General features: G+C 37.6%; 2 protein-coding genes across 3 annotated transcripts in view; one reads left to right on the top strand and one right to left on the bottom strand.

Annotated features, from left to right (window-relative positions):
- The window catches only part of LOC125228515 (zinc transporter 1), a 56198-nt gene that overhangs the window by 9860 nt on the left and 27545 nt on the right, over nt 1-18793 (bottom strand). For both annotated transcript variants that reach the window (XM_048133109.1, XM_048133108.1), the window contains exons 5-8: nt 18418-18593; nt 12436-12548; nt 1939-2062; nt 536-631 (exon numbers count right to left, since the gene is read on the bottom strand). In XM_048133109.1, coding sequence (XP_047989066.1) covers nt 536-631; nt 1939-2062; nt 12436-12548; nt 18418-18593 — 509 coding nt within the window. The remainder of the gene's footprint in view (nt 1-535; nt 632-1938; nt 2063-12435; nt 12549-18417; nt 18594-18793) is intronic.
- On the top strand, nt 3990-5408 carry LOC125228516. Its single transcript, XM_048133110.1, has 2 exons — nt 3990-4107; nt 4395-5408. Exon 2 carries the CDS (start codon nt 4403-4405, stop codon nt 5369-5371), a length of 969 nt encoding a protein of 322 aa, XP_047989067.1. The 5' UTR covers nt 3990-4107; nt 4395-4402; the 3' UTR covers nt 5372-5408.

Below are 18793 nucleotides of genomic sequence, written 5' to 3'. Positions count from 1 at the left end.
AGCACCGGCGAGGTCTCGAGGTCGAGGAAAAATCTCGTATCTCACAATTCTAAAACAAAGTACCTACTTTATATGCACTCCCAACATAGTTAAGTAATACATTTGTCTTATCATTGACAGAAGAAGTTACGAGTTTTTTTTTCAAAGTAGTGAAGATATGCTTTTTAGATGTGTACAGATTGCGCGTGACCGCCGCGAGGCTGGGCGAACCGACTTCCGCGCCAGCCACCGGTTGTCATTTTATGGGGGAGTTCTCTTTGCCGCGCGTACGAGTGTATAGTCAACCAATTGGAACCCTAGGCCACTGTAGAACTATGTCACAGTGACGTTATAAATCAGATTGTAAGAAATCTCTTACTGTTTGTCATTTAGACATGGTTGTAGAGTGGCCTAGGGTTCCAATTGGTTGACTGTACGCGTAATTGCTAATACGGACATAGTATTCCAGGACACGTGTGCTAACGTACGCGCAATCTGTACGCAGATCTATAGATAAATTCTAGTTCTACAAAAGTAGTAAGTTTGTGTAAATTACCTGCTGGTTGGGTCCGCAGCAGGTGGCGTTGTGGCACAGGTCCTTGGCGGGGCAGTGCAGCGCACACGGCGCTTCGCCCGCGTTGCCGGTCAACACCTGGAACAGTCAACGACAGTTTATATCGACATTTCGGTAATGCTTAAGGACAAAAGTGTGCGAAACAGAAGCTGTCATGTATATGAACATCCCATGAGTGCAAAAGAGACAGTCAACACATGAGAAAACGTGCCAAATTTTTGCATCGACAGTGGTCGCTAGTGACCTGCTTTTATTTTAATAATCGGAAATTTCGCGCTAGGGTTATATTCATGTCGATCAAACTGTTACAAATATATAATTTCCTAATTTGTACACCAAACAATGTTGAAAATGGTCCGATTCCGGTAATTTTTTTGATATTTGACAGTTCTTCTTTGACATCCTATAATACGGTCTACATCCTATAATACAGTTCTTCTTTGACATCCTATAATACAACTACTGTAAGTCTACAATTTGGTAATAACTACTAGGCAGTCTTTCTTTTGTTTTCTCTCAGTCACTATCTCGGTGGATTCGGGTGACAATAGGCTAGTTTCCTACTAGTCAAATCAGCTTCTTTTTAAGAATTGTCAAAATTATTTGCTAATATGGAATTACTATGAAATACTGAGGAGTGACGTCACGGTCAATTCATTTACTTTGTATCTTTCTCTTTGACTTATTAAATATAAATTATGTTTAAACATAACTACTGTCCATATTTTTCTTCTAATTATGTGGCTTTATTTCCTGCACTGCCTAAAATATTTTATTTTAAGTATAGGAAACTAGCCTATTCAGTGAGCCTTGAAAGTATCATGTAACATGAACGTAAGGCGTCATCCATATATTACGTCACAGTGTAAGGGGGAGGGGGGGGTCATACTAAATGTGACAATCCCTGTTAATGGGATACAAAAAAGCGTGACATAGGGGGGGGGGGGAGGGGTCCAAAAACCTGAAATTTGGTGTGACGTAATATGTGGATAAGCGGTAAGTAGATATTTAATAACGACGGCCAAGGGGTGGTTCCCGAATTGTTGTCAGTTGTTTTGTTTTGCTGACATTGCAAACTAGCATGTACCGGGTACCGAGTAGCGTGGAGAGCACTGGTGAAGAGTGTTCAGTCATCACACCCCTCAGCCATGAGGATACGACAAAAGTACGTAAAAACGGTAAGGGCATTTATTTGTGTGATGTGATGAGCACAGATATTTGTTCCTGAGTCATGGATGTTTTATATGTATACTGTAAGTATTTATTTATCTATTTAAGTATGTATATCGTCGCTTAGAACCCATAGTACAAGCTTTGCTTAGTTTGGGGCTAAGTTGATCTGTGTAAGGTGTCACCAATATTTATTTATTTATTTAAATCCTTACCTCATTTCCGTCTAAAGGTATCTCGACGAACTCTGGCTGTATCGTGGTGGAGTGAATGCCCTCGTTGTGGAAGAACTCCTTCACCTTCTCAGCTATCTTCATGTACTCCGACAGGTTTCTACACCTGTGTTAACAAAGAGAAAACATGATGAAATGTGTTTACTTTATAATTAACAACTGTAAATGTTTCTTGTTTGCAAAAAGAAAGAAACAAATATGAAAAGGTATTTTATAACCATTATTTGTCCAAAATTAATTATTTGACAAAATTCGTCGTCCGTAAATTACAGGAAAATTATATACATAACTGATCTGAGTAACTAGAACTTAGCTATAGTTGGTAAAAGAAGGAAGAAAATGAGCATAGATTGGACCGGAGAAATTGACATTTCCGTTACTCTTTGGGGGAAAGGGGAAGACAGGCAATTATCGTAAGCAGGAACAGGTATAATTATTTTTAAAAAACCGGGACTTAATCGCGTATAACTACATATTAAACTGACCTCCAACGTTTCAAGGACGGCGTTGTCCCCGTGGTCTCGGAGAAGACTGGCTTGAAATGACATCAACACCTTCTGACAGCCGCGCGAGTTTTTCGAACTACCCGCACCTGGTTTTGATTATCAACTTGAACTGTTTGCGCACTAGGGATGTTACTCTGTCGACATACAACACTGACGATATTCGATTTAACGACTGTCGATATTATTTTCGGCTTACACTTATCAATCACTTATCAGAAAAGGCATACTATAGCATCGATGAATGTATATTATCTATGTAAGTGTTAAATTAAAATGATAATTCACTTTATAATTTATATTTTTTAAACATTGCGTATAAATATGACCTGTAAAATACTTTTTTACCAATAAAGATCTGTATTCTGTATTCTGTAATGACAGGATTCCATGTGGATGAGATCCTAAAACCTTCGTCCCGATTGAAATTGCGATGTTTTTTGATTTCAATGGCTTCACGCACTTTTCTACTGTAGAAATGGCGTTTCGTGGAAAGGACTTTAGGGTCATGTAGTTGGATCATCGAAATTTCAATCGGGAAAAACATCGCAATTTCAATCGGGACGAAGGTTTTAGGATCTTATCCACATGGAATCCTGTCATTGATAAGTGTAAGCCGAAAATAATATCGACAGTCGTTAAATCGAATATCGTCAGTGTTGTATGTCGACAGAGTAACATCCCTAGTGCGCAAACAGTTCAAGTTGATAATCAAAACCAAGTGCGGGTAGTTCGAAAAACTCGCGCGGCTGTCAGAAGGTGTTGATGTCATTTCAAGCCAGTCTTCTCCGAGACCACGGGGACAACGCCGTCCTTGAAACGTTGGAGGTCAGTTTAATATGTAGTTATACGCGATTAAGTCCCGGTTTTTTTTAAATAATTATGTGTAATAATCGTGAAAGTTTAAATCAGTGTTGAGGAACAGGTATGTTTAGCCTAAGAATCAATCATTGCCAAGCGGCATCACTAAAGAGCATACCACGGGGACAAAATCATCCTCGCGAGGTCAGATGTAAATCTATAAACCTGGAGCCAGGCCAATATTTCCGATTTTGAGTTTGGAACTTTCTTTTATTTCCATAAGAGTTCAAAACTTGAATATAATGTGCACTTGCACAAGTATGCCGGGACTGACGAGGTTAATGGACTTGAATAATTTGGATAAACCCACTCTACCCTTATAGGAGTAGATATTTCCTATTTTACCTATTCTACTTAATGATCCTTTCGTAGCCAAAAACGTAAAACTTCACTGACTGTTAGATATATCCGATTTTGAAGTATGGAGGTAAAAGAATACCTACGCGATTAAGTTAACATATGTATTACGGTAGTAAAACTGTAAGAATATTCCGGAGGTCACTAAAAGGACATCCTGCACATGAACATACTAACTACAGTGAATGCGTTACATTCAAGAATCAATCATAAAGCAATGTCAATAAAACCTAGTGATGTGAATTTCTCTTGATGCTTTATTTATCGAGTCATCTGGATATGTTTTTTGTACCTTGAAATGTTGTTGTTTAAAAAATATATAAGATAAAAGTTAGGCTATCAAAATAGGTCACATCATAAGTGCATATAAGTGAATTTTGAAATACATGAAGTTAGTTCATTTCGGCAATTCAACGGAACTGGTCCCTGAGTAAGTACATTTATATTTTTTTTTAGTTGTCAAACTTTTTCTAACAATTTTAAATTTTTTATCATAATTTCATTAATATAGGCTTCATTAATATGACTACACAACATGATTACCTACTTTTGTGTTATAATATGAATTATAATTAAGCGCTTTAAATTAACTTGTCCCAGTGAAAATAATAGAGTAGGGAATAGGATAGTTAATTTTGCGAGATTTCCATTCCACAAAACAACAAAACAACAAAAGACGCTCATGATTTTTTACTCAATTTAGAACTCTTTTTCCAGACTTCAAAATGAAGTTCGCCATCCTCACAGCCCTCGTCGCCCTGGCCGCCGCCGCGCCGCCCAGCACCAACGAGCAGATCATAGTCACGAAGAAGTTCTACCCCGACTCCTACGCCGTCTACACCGGCCACCACGACATCGTCGACATCCTCGTCCCCCTCAACCAGATCAACTACTCCGACGACATCAATGAAGACACTGCCACCAAACTCACTGTCTTCTTCGTCGAAGCTGATATTAAAGACGACGGCACTTACGACTACAAAGGACTGTACGTCTTCAAAAATGGCATAGCCAAGAAGGTGCTCGAAAACGGACAGTGCTCAACTTACGCCAAAGACAAGATTATCTACTTCGGCGCTAGCGACGGCATCTACAAATACAACGAGCAAGACCAGACTGCGACCAAATATGGTACCGTTTCTGAGAGCGTCATCAGAATGGCTGTTGATACTGAAAATGCTCACGTCTATTACTTAACCTCAGACTACGTTCTGTACAAATTTGATGAAGGTGAGAAAGTGGCGACTAAGGTTGAAGCAGTTAAAGACGCTAGAGACATCGTTTTCGATTTCGACGGTACCATGTACTTCTATGACGGCAACCATCAAGTTTATACTTACAACGGCGAGCGTGTCCTTAAAATCGAGGGTCTCCCCGCTCATCCCGCTAAAGTAGCACTCGTCAGGGTTCCAGTCTTGATGAATGAGATGTACGCGGTTGTTGATGGCTGGCTTTACGAGCTGCGTGCGGACGGTACCAGTGAGAAGGAGCCGGTTAAGTTCCAGGCTCAACCGACCGCGTATGCGCCGGACGCTATTCTGTACCAGTACTATGCGTACAAGCAGAAGATTTACCTGTACAACCTAATCAACCTGTTCGCCGAAAACTCCATTGACGAACTGAATGAGTTCTTAAACGATAATCAGGAACAGATCAACACTTACAAGAACACGAAGGTTTCTAGCCGTTTGTAAATTGTTTCAGTGAATAAAGTTCTGTTATCTTTCCTTCTTTATGGTTACCATTTATTGGTAAGTCTTATGGCCGGTTGCATCAAACCGTCTATAACCGTTAAAGCGTTCGTTAAAAAAAAGTCTATGGGAAATTCCATAGACGTCTGCTGCCTGACGATGATGCGTCTGTTAAATTTGGTTGATGCAACTGGCTCTTAGCCTTGTTAATCTGTTGTGTGCCATATGAATATAGCAGCAGGTCCTCGAACAACCGGAACAACTAACGTATATGAAGTATGATGCTATTCAATACTATTCATATTATGTGAACTATTGTCGAAGCGTGTCTAAAAACATAAACAACGATTATTGTCTGATTTGCTGCGTGTTTACAATTAGTGTCTTGGCAGCCAATATTTTTTCTTTTAAAAATGCTACCTCAGCAATTCTCAAATACTTTGTACATTACTTACTACGGTAGATTACATGATGCTGAGAACATGGTAGATTTTGCTCAGCGTCATGTACTCCTATCAATTTTTATCAATATCAAAGCCGTGATCCAAATGTACAAACTTTTTGAGAATAGCCCACTAAGCTAGCAAACGAAACAAATAATTAGTATATAATGTAATCAATTTTGGCATAGACACGGTCTATACTTTGTTGAAGGGAATGGAGCGTGTAAAGCCTCTCTTTTGAAAATTGAAAAGACGTTAGAACACGCTTCTCTTAATAAGCTTCGGTTGACAAATCGGTTGGCATTGCTTTAATTTATATCAAAAACATTGTAAAATAAGCAAATGCAGCAAATACATTATTTCCGGTTGTCAAGCGCTTTGAATTGCGAGTCAGCTTCGCGTTTTAAGATGTTATGATATGACACCTCCAATATTAAACAAAGAGATTTGCACGTTCACGGTATGTTATTGAAATAGCGTACCATACTGTTTAACTTTATATTAAACAATGGATATGCTTATGAAAGCAAATTTCGATGTTATTCAATCCAATATTATTAAAGTCTCGAATATGGAGTATGGGCTAACCAGTGTTCACAAAACACGGCAGATTTAGATTTATTTGGTAAAAACTAGAATTCAGTTGTCAATTTCGGTGTCCAATTAGTATGGTACGATGCGTCTTCTGTTTTACTTATTACGGCTTTTTAAGCGGTTTTTGAATAACGGAGATGCTCTCCTGTTGTCTAGGTCTAACACGTTGATAAGGCACAGTTGTGTCTCGCTATAGTCGCTAAATTAAAATGACTTTGGTAACTAGTATCTACACACTTGAATGATATCTGATAAAGATAAGTGTTGACATTTATAAATTAGACTTATATACAAAGTAGAGTCACCTTGATGTATTCATATTCATATTTATATTTATTGATATTGCACATTTATACATTACACGTCAGAAACATAAACATTCATTATTACTAAGTAATTCTTATTACTCTAAGAATTAAATTATAAAATTTATAAATCCACGTGAAGAGAAATAATCAGTTCATTGAACCCAATTCTGGATCGGAACAACACATTTCTGGATTGGATCGATGCCAAAGGCAATTTATTTTAGAAACACTTCAAAACAAAGGTATCTAAATAAATCCATATAATTAATATATATAAGCATCAGGGTTCGTAGAAAGTACACAGGATTAGATGCCAAAGCTGACCCCAGCCCCAGCTTGGCAATATGCCGGAAATCACAAGTAAAAAGAAAATGTAGGTACAACTCACAGATAAAAGTAATAAAGCGTCGACGTCGCGCGACCTAAATATCAAACCGCCTAGGAAATGGAACTTGTCGTTAGTAAAGTGAAATTTTATTCGTCGAAATATAAGTAAATTTCAGCCATCGAGAAAGTTTTCACTTTCAAAATGATGGGGCTTCTTTCTACGCGCACGGATCTGTAATACTATGAAATCCGTTTTCTCAACAATAAAGCATAATGTACTTTGATCATACTTATGGACTATTGGGATGTATAAACCCTAATGCCGGCTATTTATGCTTGGTGTTTGTTACAAACACGTGCCAAACACCACTTAACCAGGGGTAGGTCACTTCTCCGATCGGGCGATTCCGACAACGTTCGGCTCGCATATATGCTATAGTGGCATATATTGGGTTGGTACAACTTGACGTCCCTTTGAGTACACAGCAACACCCTTAAGGTGGCTCGCTTTCCATACAAAAAACATCTACCATTTATTTAGTCACCGCACACTACAACTAAATAAAAATATGCGCATACATCTACTATACATTATCCGTCGTCGCGGTAGTGAATGAAATACATTGTTTCATACAGAAATCATGGACAAATCCATGTGAATTTTTTATTAATTTTACGTAAATGTGCGTGCCAAATTTTGTGTACAGACACAGAGCCGTCATATTTCGCGCATTTTTAATTGACATTGTCATCAGTGACACTTGGCTCTTGACAAGTAATTATTAAAGATATTGGTTTAGTTAACTCAAGCAGACTCAGAAATAATGACGCATTTTGTCAATAAAGATACATATCGTATATTTCGGCACTGCTAATGTAAATCGAAATGGCGTCTTGGTCAAATGCACCGATTATGAAGCAGGTGATTCTGAGTTCCATCCCGCAGTTTGTTTTAATCATTTGAACTTTTTTTGGATTTTTTTTTATATATTTTTTAAATGGAATATTTGACTATTACTATATTGCTTTCCTATTTTTTATTTTCATACAAAAATACAATACAATCCTTTATTATGCCTTTGTTGATAAAATAAAATATTACACGTCTGGTATAATACATTATACATAGGTCAAAGTGTGGGCATAGTATTAGTAATGTATTGCATTTACTGAGCTGGTTGACCTATGTTATTGTTGTGTGAATGTTTTTCTTCAACAACTAAATGCTTATACACGGTGTTTCCGGTATCACTCAAAACCTCAGACACCCCAACTGATTTTTATTTTTTTAAACTCATCTAGAGTATTCATCTTTTAATCTGATCGTTACTTTTTTTTTAATTGAATTTTTAATTTTCTGTACAGCTCTACTTGACTTTTAGCTCTACACTCAATAAAATAATTGCTAACTACCATCATAAACCATAGGACTATTTATTTGTGTACGTTACTGCAACGACATAAGGTTTACCAATAGACAACTAAGATGTCACTGTAAAACACTTTAAAGCTTTGTCACAGTAAACTTCAAATTGGACAGGTAATCGCAGTAATCAAATAAACTCAATATTCAAAATGACAAGGTTGTAATTAGGTAAGAGTTGAATTTGTTATGACTTATGATAAACATTAAGATTGAACTGACAAACAACGTCAAACTAGTAGCGGAAAAAATAATCGTCCATGTAACCAGCCAGTATTAATACCCCTAAATACTGAAAAAAGGTAAACAACCTCTAGCAATGCGATATACACAATGTTGTATTACGAGTACAATAGAATGGGCACGTAAAAAATAACTAATAATACTAATTTAAATAAAAATGTTACCCCCATCAAGATATAGCTCAATCGATTCTACTCTCGATTCTGAACAAACTGTTTTCAGGTTTTTAGTGTTAAGTGAAACACGGTGTATACAAGAATATGGGTAGGTTTTGCACATTGTAATTTTTCCTCAGTCACCCGTTGACCACGAACGCTGTAAAAGTGTTCGAAACATCGGGATGAATTTTAAACTCATTATACGCGATTTAATCCGTTTTCATAGTTTTTATTTCATGAGTAACTATCGCGGTAACTGAAGACAATATTAACTAAATGGTTACAAATAATAATTATCATCAAATTATCATCAATATAATCTGGTCCAGGCAGGCAATTATGGTCACGCGATAAATGATAAAACATCTGGCCGTCCCTATAATCGCACTTACTAATAGTGCGACAGGGACGGCCTGATATTTTATCGTCTATCGCGCGACCATGCTACCCGTGCTGTACTAGCTTTAGCTCGCGGCTTCGCTTGCGTTAGAAAGAGACAAAAGTAGCATATGTCACTCTCCATCCCTTCAACTATCTCCACTTAAAAACATGTCAATCCGTCGCTCCGTTTGGCCGTGAAAGACGGACAAACAAACAAACACACATTATCTTTGGTGAAACAACGAATTCTTCCACTTCAGATTATAGAGTAACCAGCTTTTCCCATTTATAATAAACTAGCTTTTGACCGCGGCTTCGCTCGCGTAAGAAAGAGACAAAAAGTAGCCTATGTCACTCTCCATCCCTTCAACTAAATCTCCTTTATAAATAATCACGTCAATTCGTCGCTCCGGTTTTGCCGTGAAAGACGGACAAACAAACAGACACACACCCTTTCCCATTTGTAATATTAGTATGGATTTGACATTATTATTTATATTTAAATAATTATATATGTATAGCCCAATTTCGTCGGTAACAGCGTCTTATGTAATGGCGTCGTTGGGGAACAATCGTCTGTCACGCCGTGAAGGTGCGTTCGATTCCCAGGATTCTATAAACTTTTTGTATTTTTTTGGATATAAATTTCGTTTTTTTTATTGACCGAGCAAGAATGGAGAGCCGAAGGTATCAATTTTATCTTAGAGAACATATTGATTTTTTTATTGTCATTTTGATTTTCTATTTATTAAGTTGAGATATAAAACACAACTTTTAATACCCTCGCTAAATATAATATTTTATCGAAATCACTCCTTAGATAAAAAAAGTCCACTTGAGTTTTTAAAGCATTACGTTACTCAGTTAACTATTGCATTTTCATTTACTAATTTAAGATTTCAAAAGCGATTTGAATACCCTTGCTCCATCCAAAATAAACAATTAGAAAAAAAAATCATTCGGATCGTAGTTTAGAAACTAAAATTTATCTATACTTTTTGGAATTTTTTAAAATATCAGATTAGGATAATAATTATGTTAGAAATTCTGAGTTCGACGAACCCAAAAATTATTACCATGTAAGATAATAGGTTTTTAATCTTTTTTGTGGAAAACGCTCAGTAACTACTGTACGAGTACATATACATTTATGTATAATAATAAAACAAAAAATAGTGTCACATAGTGTTGTGTTCCTGCCGGTGAGTAAGGCTGCCAGAGCTCAACGAGGGTGCGGGGTGCTGACGACGGGAGGACTTACGGAACTAATTTGTTCCGTCTATTGTCCTTTGAGTCGTCGGCAACCCAAACCCTCCTTTGAACTTGTACACTCCTTTTTGCTGTGCATACGCAGCAAAGGGGAGTGTACAAGTTTCTAATGGGGCGGCAACGCGCATACGACACTCTTCGAGTTGCAGGCGTCCATAGGTTACGGTGACCGCTTTCCATCAGGCGGACCGTATGCTTGTTTGCTACCGACGTAATATTAAAAAAAAAAAGAGAAAAAGTCCTGGATTCGAACCCAGTACTTCCATGCAAATCATGCGATGGCACGTATTTACCGCAAGGCTATTTAAACAAGCTGTCGCCGCGTGAAATTATCGACTAGAAGGAATACAAAAACACTGTTTGTATGTGTGAGTGGTACTTAAAAATAGTGTAAAATAGTAAATTTATTTACATTAAGGGGATTAACGTTACAATGAGAAGTTGAATGTTTGTTGTAATACGTCAATTTTAATATTAAATGTTCGCGAAGCATAATTGAAAGTATATAAATGCCTGTACGACTCCACAAAAAAAATAAGACTGGTAATTTGCAGATTAACGCCATCTAACGCAGCCTGAGCTTCGGGTAACCTAGGCGAGCCACCTTAACTAACCTTCGGTAGACTTTATGCCCTTGTAATAAGGTTTACAAATATACAGCTAACATCAGTGTTGCCGATGGTACGCTACAACAGATTAGATAATTACGTTACTTTTGACAACCCTAAATAACCGAGAGATAGTGCCATGCAATAGAAAGATTCGACCTTGAACTGATGTTAAACTACGGTTTTGTAGACAGTATCCTTTCTGTACATAAGTGCTATTATTTATTCTGTGACGTATTCGACGTTTGTGACATGTTGAAGTTTGGCAATCCAGTAAACAAGAAATAATTGATTTATAACGACCGGACTGGCTCAGTCGGTAGTGACCCTGCCTGCTGAGCCGCGGGCCTGGGTTCGAATCCCGGTAAGGGTATTTATTTGTGTGATGTTGTGTGGTTTTCTATGTATATAAGTATGTATTTATCTATTTAAGTATGTATATCGTCGCTAAGCACCCATAGTAAAAGCTTTGCTTAGTTTGCTAAGTTGATCTGTGTAAGGTGTCCCCAATATTTATTTATTTATTTATAATGTCGCAATAGTATGCTATCTATTCCAGCTGTCAAACGGTGGGACATGATTATTTGTAAAAACTTTAAATATCTTCAACAATAATAAACTTTCTGTTATGATGTAGGCAGATACCGAGGTCGCTAAACTTAGTTTTATTACATTATTTTATTGTATGTTATATTTATCTACGAAATACGTGAGAGGCTTGGAGTTCGCAACGTTTTAGTAGCTCTAAGCTCAACACATTAGAAGGGATTTATCGCATAAGTAATTATTATATATCAACATCAACATTCTAATTTTTGTGTCACGCGCTATTTACATTATACTTCTCTGTTTTTCAACAGTTTTTTTTTTAACAGGAAACGTCATTTAGTACCTATATTCTAATTTATAAAGCAAGCTTATAAGTCAATATTGCTCTCGTCTCCGTCTATCTGAAGTACATTACAGACATACTAACACTCACGCTTGTATTCCCAAACGGGATAGGCAGAACACATGAAACTGCTCAACTTTCAGTGCCACTCTCGGCAATAGAAAACGGAATTGTGATATTGCAGTGTAAGAACACGTAGCCAAATGCATAAACGCTTACGATAATATCGATCTCTATCGCTCTTCCGTATTATTGGTGCGACAGAACCAGACTTCATGTCTAGGCCGGCAGGTTGCCAGCCCATCGCCCATATGTCACACTTGACTTCAACGACGCCCGCGGGAGGAAACGGGGTGGTGAAATTATTTTACCACCGCCGTTTAGTAAATACAGATGTGTAACTACGTAGTGGTAAACTTACCGTATATGCGCACTGGCAATAATTCTATCGCCGGCCAGCTGCCAGACGTGGAACTCATGCACGGCCAGCACGCCGTCCACTTTCTCTAACAGGCGGCGCTGTATCGCGTCCACCTGAACAAACAAATAAACACACTGTACGGTCGAGTTCACAAACAAGCTGAAAAAACCGGCCAAGTGCGAGTCGGGCTCGCGCACAAAGGGTTCCGTAGCAGCAAAAAAATTACAGTTAAATCAACCTATCTCAAAAACTATAAGAGATACTTTGATCAAACCAAAAATCGTTGAAAGAGTTAATTAGCATGCATCACCTCTATTTTTTTTAGAATTTTATACCCCGTAGTTATAAAAATAGAGGGGGGGGGACATACTTTTTACGACTTTGAGAGCTGATATCTCAAAAACCGTTCACTTTAAGAAAAATGTTTTTTAGAAAACTTTATATCATTTTAAAAGACCTTTCCATTGATACCCCACACGGGTATGTACATCGAAAAAAAAATTTTCATCCCTCAGTTACATGTATGGGGGCCCCACCCCCAATTCTTTTTTTTACTATTTAGTGTCATAATTTTGTAGCGGTTCATACAACACATATTCCCATCAAATTTCATCACTGTAGTACTTATAGTTTCCGAGTAAATCGGCTGTGACAGACGGACAGACGGACAGACGGACAGACGGACAGACGGACATGACGAAACTATAAGGGTTCCGTTTTTGCCATTTTGGCTACGGAACCCTAATAAAAAGGACCAGCCATACTTTGCATAGCGAGTTTTGAGGTCATAATGAGTAACTTTTATTATTGGACCAATGATGAAATCACCAAAAAAAAATTGGCAGTTCCATAGAAATGAGCCAATTTTTTTTCTCGATTTCAGCATTGGTCCCATAATAAAAGTTGTTCATTATTATGACCTCAAAGGTCACAATGTAAAGTATACAAATGAAAATAAAGTCGTGTATATATATTTTGAAATGTTGGTTCGTAAAGATGTTTGTGAACTCGACTGTACTTTAATGTTGTACGCGATAAGGTTTATATTTGAACGATACTGAAGATAACAGCGAATACAGTTGTATAGATACTTATTTTGCAGTCACAATATTTATTTATTGCCATAATGGGCAATTGTTATCGAAGTCTAGTGGATAATTTATTTATTTACTAGTTTCTGGTATTATTCAACTAAGCATTAAATACGAATGAGGCATATTAAATGTCATGTTGGGAAAACCGTCAAAAATGCACTTGAGTGTCCACTGTCCATGCAGTACCAAAAGTGAATGAATGACTACCACCTAAAGATGGTATGTATATGTAATGTAATAACATGATATGGTATATGTAATAAAGCAGTGGTTCTCAAAACGATTGGGCTTCGATCAATCTAAGAAAAGCTAGAAGATCCAGGACACATCTCATGGCCGATTTAAAAAGAGAGACATACATATAGTATAATGGACAGTAAGTGAAGGGTTCTAAACGAAAGTCAATTTAATGACTTGAGTTTGTAATGTTTATGTCGCCCGTGATATAGGTACACACTGTTTATTACACGTAAAGAGGATCGAGTATTATAGAGTTACTGTCAAAGTAAAATGTGTAATCACAGTGCATAGACTCATCTCTCGACACAGGCTTAAAACTTTTGAACCTCAGTTTTGACAATTTGGCCCATATTCTAAGCTTGATATGTTTTAAAATGTCAAATATTAATATTAGCGCCATCTAGCTGAGCGTACCCCAAGGTGTAATGCCATCTAGGCCACCGGACCTTTTTCTGTATGGTACTGAGGTACGTTTTTTTCTTAGACTTTATCTGTCTATACGGAATTATATATGTCTTTGTTACACGCTACCCGTTGAGCCAGACCGGTAGTCAAATATTTACCTACTGTTTATAATTATAACTATGTACTTACTCGTCTAATTAGTGAACATTGCGAAAATACAAGTATACTTGACCTGAATTTGAATAAAGTTGATTAAAATGCGCTACTTTTATCAAATAACAACGATACCAGTCAATATTGATATCGGGCAAATACAAGCGATTATGATAAGATAAGAAAACTGACGTGACTAACGTACAAGACAGAATCCGTTATTAAAAACAGACGGAGCCAAGACATAATATTATATTTATTTGTATGCAATGCAAGGACAGAACTCATCCTAATATCGTAATTGGCCGACTGCGCCAATGGAAAGTATTAAGTAAAACCATTGAACTACTATGTACTACGTACTAGAAATGACAACTCGAACATATTCTGTGCGCCGACCGGCAGCGGCGGCAGCGCGAGGCGCATGCGCGTGAAGCGAACCGTGTCATAGAGTAAGACTTGACCACCTAGACGCGACACTTTTAGTGTAGACCTTTTTTTTTTTTTTTTTTTTAATACTACGTCGGTGGCAAACAAGTATACGGTCCGCCTGATGTAAAGCGGTCACCGTAACCTATGGACGCCTGCAACTCAAACAGTGTCACATGCGCGTTGCCACCCCATTAGAAACTTGTACACTCCCTTTTGCTGTGTTAAGTACACAGCAAAAAGGAGTGTACAAGTTCCAAGGAGGGTTCGGGTTGCCGACGACTCAAAGGACAATAGACGGAACAAGTTAGTTCCGTAAGTCCTCCCGTCATCAGCACACCGCACCCTCGTTGAGCTCTGGCAGCCTTACTCACCGGCAGGAACACAACACTATGAGTAGGGTCTAGTGCTATTTGGCTGCGGTCTCTGCTCAGTTGGGCTCTGCTCTAGATTCGAGCGAGACGATATCCGCTGTGCTGTGCCCTACCACACAAAGCGGAATATCATTCGCTATGCCCTACCTCCTACAACCTTTGTTTTATACTTTGTGTGTGAAATACTAAGTAGTTTACTTTTAGCACTATTATACATTGTGTTATATTTAATTTTTACTCAGTGAAATAAAAATAAGTAATTGTTTTTTTCATAAATTTTAATTTCCTTTGAATAAAATTAGTTTTGTAAGTTTCTGTCGCTCAGAATAATAATCGCGCCATTCACCTTGTTTTACCTCCCTTAAACACCGGTTGCATTAAATACTATTTCAGTTTTGGTGTCACTATTTTTCGTCAATAATGAGAATTATAATTCAGAAATAATTCAAAATCATGCTTATTGTATAATATTATTGACTAAAATTCGTATTAGAACCGTGTACCTAATATTCAAAACTATAAATTGAAATAAATATTTTTATATTATATATTGAAAACAGAATATGATCACAATTATTATACCTTATTACCTACATGTCATGTCTGTGCGATTCATCTATGATTCCAGTTGTCAAAATGGCGGTCATAGCATCGCGTTTAAGGAGCCCGTCCCTTCATTATAAGAATTACTTAAATTAAGTTAGATCAAAATAGCTTGTCTACTAACCGATGAAATGTGACACCGTCACTTTTATTAGATTTTCTCGTATGGCTTCAACAGTATCTTATAGCAAAGGAAGGCATTTTTTCATTTTATTTGTGTGCAGTCAGAGACAACCTCCTCCCACCACGCGCAGAGACTGACTGAGGCAACATAAGTCCACTGGACTTATGTTCGTGGCGCAAACTTTTTGTTCGCCGTGTCCTCTCTAGTACATTATACCTCAATGAGTAAAACCAAAGACATATGTAACTCCGTATAAACAGATAAAGTCTAAGAAAAAAACGTACCTCAAAACCATACAGAAAAACTTTTTAACAAAAAATAAAACCGCCTTCAAAAATAAGCGCGTTACAAAACACGGAGAAACTAAAAAGCAAAAAATAATAAACCTTTGAATTCAGATTTCTTATCGTATTGCAATAATCTTAACATCCAAATTATAAACAAATCAATTATTGTCAGAACTTGTCAGAACCTGCCTTTTAGTTAGTGTAGCTACCGCTGGCGCTAGTTGCAACTAGCAATGGCCGCCTTAATGAACAGCCATAGTATGGTACGACCAAACGATGGAACGCTGTGTGTGCGATCTGGTGTATGACGCTTTCCTTTTTTCTTTTTATTAATTTAATGTGTTCTGTCCTGTTCTGTTTGTTATTATTCTTTTGTATACTTAGATCTTTCTTATATCACAGCCTGTTGTTATTTTTCTTGTAATGTTTTCAATTTTATTCTTTTTAACTGTAGTCCATTTTTCTTGTATCACATATATTTTGCATTTCTTCTGTCTGTTACCCTCCGTGAATCTTTCTCACTTGATGGTCTCATCGGAAGATCAGCGCTGGAAGTCACCAGCAACACGCTGAGATGAGGCCATTTCGTGGCACTTCATTACTTTCTGTCTTGTTGTTATTATGTGTTCTTTGTCTTGTCTGTGTTCACGAATAAATGTTTATTCTATTCTATTCTATTTTTGTAGTCGGTACCAGACCTGTTCGTCGCCTTGCTATTGCCTGTTTGCCCCACCCAAACGTACCCAGGCTGGCCCCGACTCCAAAAATAATTGATTTGTTTATAATTTGGATGTTTAGATTATTGCAATACGATAAGAAATCTGAATTCAAAGGTTTATTATTTTTTGCTTTTTAGTTTCTCCGTGTTTTGTAACGCGCTTATTTTTGAAGGCGGTTTTATTTTTTGTTAAAAAGTTTATTTATTTGTTGATTTTTAGTGGTTCCTATTGATATTATATGTATCAGTCCGAATATATGTACAGTAGTGAAAGAATTATCCTTTAACTCCTAACCATTGAGGAGTTGAACTTCCATCATCAGCTCAGCCACATAAAATTATTACCATCAGGCGTAAATACTGGTGTACCTTTGAAAAATACACTAAAAACATTACATGTGCCTATAACATTTGAAGAGTTCCCTCGATTTCTCCAAGATCCCATCATCAGACCCCGACTTGGTGCCAATGGGACCATCTCGGGGTTATGCCCGTTCGATCAAAAAACAAATTTTGAAAATCGGTCCACGATTCTCGGAGATATCGAATAACATACATACAAAAAAAAAACATTCAGTCGAATTGAGAACCTCCTCCTTTTTTTTGAAGTCGGTTAAAAAGGTACGGTGACCTAGATGGCGATACACCTTTGGGGGACGCTCGGCTAGATGGCGCTAATATTAATAGTTGACATTTTAACACATATCAAGATAAGAGTATGGTCCAAATTGTCAAAACCGAGGTTCAACAGTTTTAAGCTTGTGTCTTGTGATTACACGTTTTACTTTGACAGTAACTCACTATAAAACTAGATCCTCTTTGGTAAGACGCAGGCTGGATACTAACTGACTTTATTGCAGGTCTACCCGACATTTTACAATTGTTGGCATACCCTGCGGTAATGAAATGAAATTAAGTGGAAATAGCTGAAGGGGAAGGTCGGGGTTCAGGCAGACCAAAAAGGAGATGGCGGGACGACCTGGATGCATTCTACCCAAAATGGTGGGAAAACGCCGACAGCAGGGTCGAGTGGAGAAAACGAGGGGAGGCCTTTGCCCAGCAGTGTGACTCTAAAGAGGCTAATTAAAAAAAAAGTTGAAGGAATGGAGAGTGACATAGGCTACTTTTTGTCTCTTTCTAACGCGAGCGAAGCTGCGGGCAAAAGCTAGTATATCATAAAACATTGTGTTGTGATTTGTGATCTAAGGCGTCCTAACTTACAGGCCGAGATGTGTACAGCCTCAGTCTGAATTACTAATATTAAGTTATGGCTATTCGAACGTAACGTAAATATAGCAATGTCAGATAAACTGCAGCTCATACAATTATATGATATTATGTTATGACCATTGGCCGATAACCCTTGGAGTTGGAGAATAACCCTTGAAGCCGATTCTCGTCTGAATGGCTTGTGGTGAGTTTAATCTATTAGTTTTATGGGCTCCGCAGACTTAACAAATCATACTCGTTTTCGATCAATTACCAAACAGCGACTTATTCGATCAGAACAAACTACTAATTTAAATAAACTTAAAAAAAAAAAACTAGGACTCACCTGGATATGTGTAGGTACAGTTTGCAGAAGAATTAAAGCGGATTCTCTGAGCAGGGGCCACACAGACACGAGGATCAGAATAACTAGTACTAAACTAAGCGCGGGGTCGAGGTAGTATCTGTAGGGCCATCTGGTGAGCCACACTACCAGAGCCGAAGCGACAACTATGAGGGAGCCTGAAACAAAATATTTCACTGTTAGTTACTTACACAGATGTCACATCTACCATAGATCAAGCAAACGTATCTACTTAGCGTGTCAAATGAACTCAGTAAAATGCACTGAGTTGTTCGTCTTTATTCGCAGCTTGCAGCTTTAGGGCGTCAATTTTTGTAGGTTGAAGTCAAGAAAAACATTTAAAAAACCGGCCATGTGC

The sequence above is a fragment of the Leguminivora glycinivorella genome, chromosome 8 (genome assembly GCF_023078275.1).
Source record: "Leguminivora glycinivorella isolate SPB_JAAS2020 chromosome 8, LegGlyc_1.1, whole genome shotgun sequence".
NCBI classification, from domain to species: domain Eukaryota; kingdom Metazoa; phylum Arthropoda; class Insecta; order Lepidoptera; family Tortricidae; genus Leguminivora; species Leguminivora glycinivorella.
Note: the sequence above shows the minus strand (reverse complement) of the source record. Positions and strands in the feature narration are given on the sequence as shown.

What these genes read in the sequence shown, in the direction of transcription:
- LOC125228516 (XM_048133110.1), top strand. Translation starts at nt 4,403, where the DNA reads ATGAAGTTCGCCATCCTCACAGCCCTCGTCGCCCTGGCCGCCGCCGCG.